Source organism: Trichomycterus rosablanca, chromosome 9 (genome assembly GCF_030014385.1).
Source record: "Trichomycterus rosablanca isolate fTriRos1 chromosome 9, fTriRos1.hap1, whole genome shotgun sequence".
Taxonomy (NCBI): domain Eukaryota; kingdom Metazoa; phylum Chordata; class Actinopteri; order Siluriformes; family Trichomycteridae; genus Trichomycterus; species Trichomycterus rosablanca.
Genome location: NC_085996.1, coordinates 1,842,928 through 1,854,235, shown reverse-complemented (window position 1 = coordinate 1,854,235; position 11,308 = coordinate 1,842,928). Strand labels below are relative to the sequence as shown.

The 11,308-nt window shown below is 42.4% G+C and overlaps 1 protein-coding gene across 1 annotated transcript; it reads right to left on the bottom strand.

Moving 5' to 3' along the window:
- Window positions 1–4,673: 4,673 nt before the first annotated feature.
- LOC134320239 (uncharacterized) lies at window positions 4,674–10,124 on the bottom strand. The gene is made up of 4 exons (XM_063001568.1): window positions 9,997–10,124; window positions 8,919–9,549; window positions 8,173–8,838; window positions 4,674–8,092 (listed from the first exon to the last, which is right to left on the bottom strand). Exons 2-4 carry the CDS (start codon window positions 9,547–9,549, stop codon window positions 7,965–7,967), a joined length of 1,425 nt encoding a protein of 474 aa, XP_062857638.1. The 5' UTR covers window positions 9,997–10,124; the 3' UTR covers window positions 4,674–7,964.
- Window positions 10,125–11,308: the final 1,184 nt, after the last annotated feature.

Here is an 11,308-nt window from a genome sequence, read left to right as displayed (position 1 = left end):
AAATAATTTTAAACTTTTTTTTTTTTTAAACTAACTACTTCATAGAAATCAAGTAAATCTAACATCTAATCCACATTTCAATTTAGAGAAACACATTTGTGGTCTGTTTATATAAATTTCAAACATATACTTTTAAGTGTTAAATCATTACATTTACATTAAAATCTCAGTTCAACCACCAAGATTTTGTTCAAAATGAAAAAAAAAATTTACTCATCACAATTGCACAACCTTTGGAACAGCACTCAAGAGGCCAAACAATGGCACTAGATGAAAAAAACGTCTAAACGTCAAAAAGAATGTTATTTGTAAAGTAAAATAAACCATAGGAATATACAGTGAGACTCCATAAAGGCTTTTATAATGAGAAAACTGACCAACACCGTCTAAAGAATTATAATATTATTTAACTAATGAAGTTATCTCATATATATAAAGTCTATTTACACAAGCGTTAGCTTGTTTTACAATAGTAACGTTTTAAAAAAAAACTACCATTTATTACGGATTTTAAAAGAGAAGTTCTGTCACATACATTTTCAAAATCTAAAACACATTCCGTGCAGCATTACCGCATAATAAAGGTTTCATGGCTAAATTGGACCAGTCTGGTGGCCAATCTTCATTAATTGCACATTGCACCAGTAAGAGCAGAGTGTGAAGGTTCAATTAGCAGGGTAAGAGCACAGTTTTGCTCAAAATATTGCAATGCACACAACATTATGGGTGACATACCAGAGTTCAAAAGAGGACAAATTGTTGGTGCACGTCTTGCTGGCGCATCTGTGACCAAGACAGCAAGTCTTTGTGATGTATCAAGAGCCACGGTATCCAGGGTAATGTCAGCATACCACCAAGAAGGACAAACCACATCCAACAGGATTAACTGTGGACGCAAGAGGAAGCTGTCTGAAAGGGATGTTCGGGTGCTAACCCGGATTGTATCCAAAAAACATAAAACCACGGCTGCCCAAATCACGGCAGAATTAAATGTGCACCTCAACTCTCCTGTTTCCACCAGAACTGTCCGTCGGGAGCTCCACAGGGTCAATATACACGGCTGGGCTGATATAGCCAAACCTTTGGTCACTCGTGCCGATGCCAAACGTCGGTTTCAATGGTGCAAGGAGCGCAAATCTTGGGCTGTGGACAATGTGAAATATGTATTGTTCTCTGATGAGTCCACCTTTACTGTTTTTCCCACATCCGGGAGAGTTACGGTGTGGAGAAGCCCCAAAGAAGCGTACCACCCAGACTGTTGCATGCCCAGAGTGAAGCATGGGGGTGGATCAGTGATGGTTTGGGCTGCCATATCATGGCATTCCCTTGGCCCAATACTTGTGCTAGATGGGCGCGTCACTGCCAAGGACTACCGAACCATTCTGGAGGACCATGTGCATCCAATGGCGGTGCCGTGTATCAGGATGACAATGCACCAATACACACAGCAAGACTGGTGAAAGATTGGTTTGATGAACATGAAAGTGAAGTTGAACATCTCCCATGGCCTGCACAGTCACCAGATCTAAATATTATTGAGCCACTTTGGGGTGTTTTGGAGAAGCGAGTCAGGAAACGTTTTCCTCCACCAGCATCACGTAGTGACCTGGCCACTATCCTGCAAGAAGAATGGCTTAAAATCCCTCTGACCACTGTGCAGGACTTGTATATGTCATTTCCAAGACCAATTGACTCTGTATTGGCCGCAAAAGGAGGCCCTACACCATACTAATAAATTATTGTGGTCTAAAACCAAGTGTTTCAGTTATTTTGTCCAACCCCTGTAGTTATGGCTATATTGGCCCAATCCAATGTGCAATACTTGTCACTTATCACTTCACTTTATATTTAATATTTAATCTATATTTAATCTGGACCGTGTACTGTATACTTGGAACTGCACCTTCCTGCACTTTTACTTTTAATTCCATTCCATTTGGTTATTTTGTTCAATCCATCCTCATCATTTATAACTGCTCTGTAGCTATGCAGCAGTGGCGATTTCTCTAAGACTGCAAGGGAAGCTCAGCTTCCCCTAAAATGTCCAAAATTAAATGGTCAAATATGTACAGTTGTGTTAACATTTCATTGACTACAAATGCGTTAGAATACGTATATCTCGAGGATGAGTTCGTTCAGAATCAGCTAATTATCACAAATCGACTCGATTTTCTTAACTTAACTCATACATTCCCGTATAGATGCATTTGCCCACAGAAGCTGAGCGTCTCTTCACTTCTATGGGACTGCGTTGAGGTTTTTTTTTCATTGCTTCGAAACTCGCCGGTCATTGGATAAATGCCTCGATTTTGTCCCGCCCCCGGACGCTGAGCGTCTCTGGGGGTGAATGGAGCTGTGGGCGGGTGTGGACGCTGAGCTTCTGCAAGATGATTGGAGGATCAGTCGAAACGCTGAATCCCGTTTTGATTGACAGCTAGTTTGAGCGCTACACCGTCACTTCTCAAACTCAAACTCAGAAGAGGCTTTATTGGCATGACAAATAGGGACATTCGTATTGCCAAAGCAATACACTTCATTAGTCACTTAATCACTAGGAGCTTCAGTCCCATCGCGGATTTTGCAAGTGAAGTCGAAAGACAAACTGCTGTAACCCATTTCAGGCCATTTTCTTGTAAAAGGAACAGAGGGCAGAATTTATGTGTAAATAAATTGACAAATTTTATGATGTAAGCCGACAATGAGCTTCCCCTCTTTGAAAGACCAGCAGCCGCCACTGCTATGCAGTATATGTAAAACTCAGGTTACATTCAATCTGTCAAAGTGTTTGTACTTTTTTCGAATTTATATTGTTGTATTTTTTCTTTATAGTGTGTATTTGATTTGATTTGATGTACAATGCTACTGGGACTCTAATTTCCTTCGGGATCAATAAAGTATCTGTCTGTCTATCTATCTATCTATCTATCTATCTATCTATCTATCTATCTATCTATCTATCTATCTATCTATCTATCTATCTATCTATCTATCTATCTATCTATCTATCTATCTATCTATCTAATACCTGCTCTGTGGGGGTCCTGACCATTGAAGAACAGCATGAAAGGGGGTAACAAAACATGTAGAAACAAATAAACTACAGTCAGTAATTTTAGAACTACAAAGTGCTTCTATATGGTAAGTGGAGCTGATAACATGGACAGTGAGTGTAGAAACCAGGAGGTGATTTTAATATATTTATTCTGTTTGCTTTATCCTGGTCAGGGTTGTGGTGGGTCCGATTAATTGAGCAAAAGGCAGAAAACACACACACACACACACACACACACACACACACCTCTTTACTAGAAAATCTTTTCATTCTTTTATGTTTTAGTTTCTTTGTGTTTATTTGACTTTTTCCAGCTTCTGTTTTTTTTATAAGAATTAAAACCTAAAAGAAACCTGAAGAATCTCAGTATGAATGAAAGTCTCTGTTGTGAATGTTGGTTCGGATCCACTGCTGAGCTTCTGCTGAGCTTCTTCACGGTTCGATTCGATTCTCTAGATCAGAGGTCACTAACAGGCGGACCACGGTCCGGGTCCGGACCCAGAAGCTGTCCCATACGGACCCGGACCTATAGCCAAAACAGAAAGTTAGGATTTGAAACCTGACGGAGCGCTTCTATTTTAACCGGCGCAGCTTTTGTAGTCTTTACGGTAGCGGTTTAGCGGATGAGAACCAATCACTTGACACCACTCAGCCAATCAAGTCTGTGCATTCCAGCCGGTAAACACTGCGACTGCAGTGCAGACAGTTGAGAGAGTTAGAGGCGAGTTACATGTGAAAAGACGGTGGAAATTAAAAGAAAGATAGCGAATGTAGAAAAAATTAAGGGAGAGATACAGACAACTGTGCAGGAGAAAGTTGAGAAAAAGACGAGTGAGACAGGAGACAAATGGCGCTCTCCAAAAAAGAAACGTGTACAGCGAAATTACAGCATTTAATGATGGAGAGACTCATTTCTGTTCTTACTTCCCACTGGAACACAATTTATTGTCCGGTCCGGGTCCTCTCTGTGTGTGCATGTTCTCCCCGTGTCCGCATGGGTTTCCTTCGGTGCTCCGGTTTCCTCCCACAGTCCAAAAACATGCAAGTGAGGTGTATTGGAGATACTAAATTGTCCATGACTGTGTTCGATATAACCTTGTGACCTGATGAATCTCGTGTAATGAGTAACTACCGTTCCTGTCATGAATGTATCCAAAGTGTAAAACATGACGTTAAAATCCTAATAAATAAACAGACATTTGATTTGACAGTTATTGATAACATGCAGATGTTGATACAACTACTAGGCTACATTATACTATATTGTATATATGTTATAGTGGTTAAGGTACTGGACTAATAAACAGAAGGTTGCCGGTTCAAGCCCCGCCACCACCAAGTTGCCACTGTTGGGTCCCTGAGCAAGGCCCTTAACACTCAATTGCTCATTGTGTTCCGCTCATTGTGTAAGTCGCTTTGGATAAAAGCGTCTGCTAAATGCTGAAAATGTAAATGTAAATATCAATATATTTACATTATATATATATATATAGTTAAACATTTCGGACCTTCGCTTCAAGAAATTTTCTCTAACTGGACCCCTTTAAATTTTAGTTGAATACCCCTGCTCTAGATGATTGTGTGTAAAATCTCATCACAAACACGATTCCTACAACCAGCATTCATCTGACACCAGCTTTATTGATGGAGAAGAAGGGAAAGGGAAGAGAAGGAAGCAGCCGGCCGGAGATATTCACGTTCTCAGCTAGATCCACATCTCGTTTCAGAACCTGGGTAAGGAGCGGGCGTCACGTCTTCGGCTTTATTTGCTACGGAGCTCTGTTCTGCCCCCAAGAGGAAATGATTTAATTTTCCAGATCTAAGAGTTCCACAGGGTAGAAGACATGCTGAGCAGGTACATCAAGAATATGACGATGCTGAGATAACTGATGATGCTCTGTATGGGGTGGTGAAGCCAGAATCCTGGTACTGGAGGAGCCCAACATCTCTCAAGATGAAGCTCAGCTCACAAAGTCCCAGAATTCCTTCAGAAATCCAACACGAGGTGTTGAAGCCAGAATCCTGGTACTGGAGGAGCCCAACATCTAAGATGATCAAGCTCAGCTCACAAAGTCCCAGAATTCCTTCAGAAATCCAACACTTGAGGTGTTGAAGCCAGAATCCTGGTACTGGAGGAGCCCAACATCTAAGATGATCAAGCTCAGCTCACAAAGTCCCAGAATTCCTTCAGAAATCCAACACTTGAGGTGTTGAAGCCAGAATCCTGGTACTGGAGGAGCCCAACATGTAAGAAGATGAAGCTCAGCTCACAAAGTCCCAGAATTCCTTCAGAAATCCAACACTTGAGGTGTTGAAGCCAGAATCCTGGTACTGGAGGAGCCCAACATCTAAGATGATCAAGCTCAGCTCACAAAGTCCCAGAATTCCTTCAGAAATCCAACACTTGAGGTGTTGAAGCCAGAATCCTGGTACTGGAGGAGCCCAACATCTAAGATGATCAAGCTCAGCTCACAAAGTCCCAGAATTCCTTCAGAAATCCAACACTTGAAGTGTTGAAGCCAGAATCCTGGTACTGGAGGAGCCCAACATCTCTCAAGATGAAGCTCAGCTCACAAAGTCCCAGAATTCTTTCAGAAATCCAACACTTGAGGTGTTGAAGCCAGAATCCTGGTACTGGAGGAGCCCAACATCTAAGATGATCAAGCTCAGCTCACAAAGTCCCAGAATTCCTTCAGAAAGCCAACACTTGAGGTGTTGAAGCCAGAATCCTGGTACTGGAGGAGCCCAACATCTAAGATGATCAAGCTCAGCTCACAAAGTGCCAGAATTCCTTCAGAAATCCAACACTTGAGGTGTTGAAGCCAGAATCCTGGTACTGGAGGAGCCCAACATCTAAGATGATCAAGCTCAGCTCACAAAGTCCCAGAATTCCTTCAGAAAGCCAACACTTGAGGTGTTGAAGCCAGAATCCTGGTACTGGAGGAGCCCAACATCTAAGATGATCAAGCTCAGCTCACAAAGTCCCAGAATTCCTTCAGAAATCCAACACTTGAGGTGTTGAAGCCAGAATCCTGGTACTGGAGGAGCCCAACATCTAAGATGATCAAGCTCAGCTCACAAAGTCCCAGAATTCCTTCAGAAATCCAACACTTGAGGTGTTTAAGCCAGAATCCTGGTACTGGAGGAGCCCAACATCTAAGAAGATGAAGCTCAGCTTACAAAGTCCCAGAATTCCTTCAGAAATCCCACACTTGAGGTGTTGAAGCCAGAATCCTGGTACTGGAGGAGCCCAACATCTAAGAAGATGAAGCTCAGCTCACAAAGTCCCAGAATTCCTTCAGAAATCCAACACTTGAGGTGTTGAAGCCAGAATCCTGGTACTGGGGGAGCCCAACATCTAAGATGATCAAGCTCAGCTCACAAAGTCCCAGAATTCCTTCTGAAATCCAACACCACCACCACGAGCAACCAACAGTTCTCAGAAGCACCCGGAACTAGAGATGTACCGATCAGGGTTTTTGGCACCGATTTCGATCTCTAATCTTCTTTGAGGGTGATAGGCCGATAGCCGATTCGGATTGGGGGGGGGGTTGACGGGGGGTTTACTTTTTAAACTAAAGCAATTTATTTTTTCACCCACAGGAGACATATTTCATTAGTCTAACTGACCACACACGCAGGTTTAATGTTATCCAGTTCAGTCTGAAAAAAACTTGAAATAGGGAAACAGTGAAGATAAACCGGTGCCAAATGCTGCCACGTGTGTGTGTGTGTGTGTGTGTCTTTAAGAGAGACGATCTGTTCGCAGTATTGATATAAGTGATTCACGAGTCGATTCATTTTATGCGAAGCGTTTCTCTTCTCAGTTATCTCTCCGTGTTAATTAATTAATTAATTAATGTCGTGGTTTTAAATAAACACCAGCTACTACAGAACATTCTGTGTGACTCTCTTACATTAAAAAGCTTCATTAAACCGCTATTACCACAGAGCGGTAACCGAGTCAGAGTCGTTCTGTCTGTGGAGCTAAAAGTTTTCTGTCAGTCACTGCAAATGATCCTGAACTAACCAACTTAGTAACTAATAAACTTTTGCCTCCGATTGGCTCTGTAACGTTTTCTGCTCTCATCTACATCAAAAGCAAGAACCGCTTACGATTTACCAAAGTGAACCACGAGTTCATATAATGTGCTCATAGAATTGACTTAGATGGGGTCGGGTTGAATTATCTTTTTAAAGTAAATATTTCAATCGGCAAAATTCCATCGTATGTATGATGCACAACGTTAATTATGTTATTTTAGGTTGTAAAGTGCGATGTTTGTTGAATGGTGATACGATGGTTGGAGCTTTGTAGCTCAATGTCTGGATCAATCCACTGAGCTGTTAAGCTTAACATGGAGATGATGTTTGTATATCACACGATCGGATCTGCTGAATTTAGGAAATATCGGCCGATCGCATATTTTGATAAAAAATCGGCCGATTTCGATACATAGCCGATCGATCCTCCCATCTCTACCAGGAACCACAGACTCTGGTATCATGAGGACTTCTGGTACCAAGATGGAACCAAGTCTGTGGAACAGCGATCGTATCCTGCACAGAGAAGTTTAAGACAACCCCGACCCTAAGAGCACCGGAGAACATTCCGGTACACCGGAGCTCTCAACCACGAAGCTCTCAGCCAAGAAGCAAGAGGGAGCAAGAGGGAACAAGATGGACCGGTCCAGGTCTGGAGGGACCAACATGGGGCAGAACGCAGCAGTGCCAGGCGGATGGTAAAGGGAACGGCATTTTCACGTCGATAAAAGCTGAAGTCCTGAAGGTGAAAAAGCTGGTTTAAGTTCTGAATCTTCTGCTCCTCACCAAAATGATCTTACATGGAGAATTGTCTGAGAATGTGCTATATAGCTGAGGAGGGAATATCATTTGGGGGATTGTGGGGAAATTAGAGGGGGGAAACTTTGTTTGATCTCTTGTTGCAGATCCTCTTCATGGTCTGCCAGGATCTTCTGAAGAATCCCAGGATCTGGTCCTTCTTCTTCTTCTTCTTTTTCTTCATCTTTTCTGCGGTGCCTTTGGATGAGAGAAGAAGAATGAAACACGGTTTGGTGATGATGGTTTGATGAAGAACTGGATGTAGAGCCGTTACTCACAGATTGCTTCTTTAGCTGGAGCTTCAGCGGGCAGCTTCTTTACCGGCTGAACCAGGATCTTCCTGCAGGTTGGATCGATTTCTGGTATCGGGTCAGTCATGGTGGATTTCTCACTCTTCTCCTTTTGACCAAAAGTATCCTTGATCTCGTCCAGGACAGAGTTGGTCTGCTGACAGGAGGCCACATTAAGCTCCTTTGACATGATGCTGATGGTGGACTCAGGGCCCCTGACCTTCTGGTCCTTATTTTGAGGGACGTTGGTCACCTCGATCTTATCCAGGACGGAGTCGGTCAGCTGACAGGAGGCCACATTAAGCTCTTCTGACATGATGCTGATGGTGGACTCAGCGCCCCCAACCTTCTCGTCCTTATTTTGGGGGACGTTGGTCACCTCATCCTCATCCAGGACAGAGTCGGTCAGCGGGGAGGAGGCCACATTAAGCTCCTCTGACATGACGCTGATGGTGGACTTAGTGACCCCAACCTTCTCTTCCACACTATTGGGCAGGTGGACGTAGGTGCTCCCCAGTGAGTCCTGGACCTGCTTGGTAACGATCTCCATGTTTGATCTCTTGTTGAAGATCCTCTTCGTGGTCTGCCAGGATCTTCTGAAGAATCCCAGGATCTGGTCCTTCTTCTTCTTCTTCTTCATCTTTTCTGCAGTGCCTTTGGATGAGAGAAGAAGAATGAAACACGGTTTGGTGATGATGGTTTGATGAAGAACTGGATGTGGAGCCGTTACTCACAGATTGCTTCTTTAGCTGGAGCTTCAGCGGGCAGCTTCTTTACCGGCTGAACCAGGATCTTCCTGCAGGTTGGATCGATTTCTGGTATCGGGTCAGTCATGGTGGATTTCTCACTCTTCTCCTTTTGACCAAAAGTGTCCTTGATCTCGTCCAGGACAGAGTTGGTCCGCTGACAGGAGGCCACATTAAGCTCCTTTGACATGATGCTGATGGTGGACTCAGCACCCCCGACCTTCTCGTCCTTATTTTGGGGGACGTTGGTCACCTTGATCTTATCCAGGACGGAGTCGGTCAGCTGACAGGAGGCCACATTAAGCTCCTTTGACATGATGCTGATGGTGGACTCAGCGTCCCCAACCTTCTCGTCCTTAATTTGGGGGACGTTGGTCACCTCGTCCTCATCCAGGACGGAGTCGGTCAGCAGGGAGGAGGCCACATTAAGCTCCTCTGACATGACGCTGATGGTGGACTTAGTGACCCCAACCTTCTCGTCCACACTATCGGACAGACGGACGTTGGCGCTCCCCGGCGAGTCCTGGACCTGCTTCATGAATTCTCTGTTAATGTAGATGGTGATGATCTCCATGTCGTCGTCCTCAGGCGTCGGTGTGGATTCTCTCTGGATCTCCATCTGATTCACCCAGGAGAAGAAATTTAATTCAGTTCTTTTATTAAAAATTCATTTCAAATCATTTCTGTTATTAATGCTGCAAAATTCTTTTGAACTGATTAAATATCGAGTCTGAAATGAATTCACAACACTGGTGATGTTGTGGATCAGTTTTTATTATTTATTCTTTTTTATTTCATATACAAATACTAAAACGTCCTGAAACGTCTCATTTATTACATTCAGATAAGAGCTGAAACTGTCAAATGTTCATTAGATCAGATGAAATGAGATATTAGATTATTTTAGATCAGATATTTTAAGATTACATGAGATCAGATTAAATAAAATGAGATGAAATGAGATATTAGATTATTTTAGATGAAATATGATGAGATTATATGAGATCAGATGAAATGAGATATTAGATTAGACATTAAATAAAATCAGATGGTTGTTTGTTCTCACCTCTCTCTCTCTCTCTCTCTCTCTCTCTCTCTCTCTCTCTGTTGCTTGTTGCTTCTCTGGGTGCAGAAGTAAAATGATGAACTCTCTCCCTCCTCCTGAAGGACCTGCAGCACCGCGATCAGGAATCATGTGACGTCACAGTAGGTGAAGCAGCCGCTCAGCGCAGGTGTGTCGCGTCACCGCACCGCTGCCAAGTCACGTGATGAGTTTAAAATAACGGTTTAAAAGTATTATGTATTATTGTAATAATTGGTTTTAAAGCGGCTTAAATCATCATGAAGTTTTAAACTAAGATCAGTAACTGGTTCCAGTGATCATTCAGCTCTGTACATCTCACACCTCAACACTGAGTGTAGGTTTAAACTCCTGCATGTCACGTTTTATAAAGCTTCTGTGGAATTTAGTTAAAGTTGCAAATGCTGCGAATTCTGAGAATGTACAGAGTAAAATGCACTGTTTATGTTTTATCTAAAACTATTTTATATTATAATTCAATAAACAAAATAAAACTAAAGGATATTTGAGCAAATCTTAGATCAGAACCGTCCTGCAGAAATCTCACACAGAGACGTGATTCCTCCCACTCTTATAAATGCAACTGACTTTATTTTAACAAAAAAGTGACATATTGCAGCTTTTAAACGAACAAATAAATAAATAAACAGCGTAAACATCAGTGAGTCTGTTCAGGAGGTTTAAAGCTGCAGTGTGGAACTCTTCAGGATTTGGAGAGTTGGAGACCCCCTGTGGAAGAAAAGCGCAACTGCAAGTGATTGATGGAGGAAAAAATGCTGCATCTAGATTTCTTTTATTTTTCATTTATTTATTCACTGTCTGTTTCACCAGTGCTTAATCCTGGTCAGGGTCGCAGTGGGTCCAATTCATTGGGTGAAATGTAGGAAACTTTTACCTGTTGTTTACTGCTGAAAAGAAAACAGCTCTGTTGTGATCAGATTGTTTAAGTATAATTAATTTAATTTTTAATATAAAATCTTTTAACACTTTAATGTTCCAGGTTTATAAGAGTTCTTTCCTGTGTTAAACCCTCACCGATGCTGCAGTCAGTTCCTCACAACAACCGCTTTTATTCACCTCCATTAAATCCCTCCGTCTGAACGAAGTGGGGTGACGGTAAAATATAAACATGGATCTAATAGCACTAGCACTATTGCTGATTGTAATGTTTAACCTGTAGCGTCAGCTGTTCCGTCATCCGGTAACCATCGGTGACCTGGGTATAAAATGTATTAAATAATGAACGAGTTCCACACTGCAGCTTTAACCTCGAACATCTTCACATCGTCTCACGTCA

Coding starts and splice junctions, on each gene's coding strand:
- LOC134320239 (XM_063001568.1), bottom strand. CDS start 9,549: ATGGAGATCCAGAGAGAATCCACACCGACGCCTGAGGACGACGACATG. Junction 8,839..8,918: donor TCCAGCTAAAGAAGCAATCT/GTGAGTAACGGC, acceptor TCTCATCCAAAG/GCACTGCAGAAAAGATGAAG. Junction 8,093..8,172: donor TCCAGCTAAAGAAGCAATCT/GTGAGTAACGGC, acceptor TCTCATCCAAAG/GCACCGCAGAAAAGATGAAG.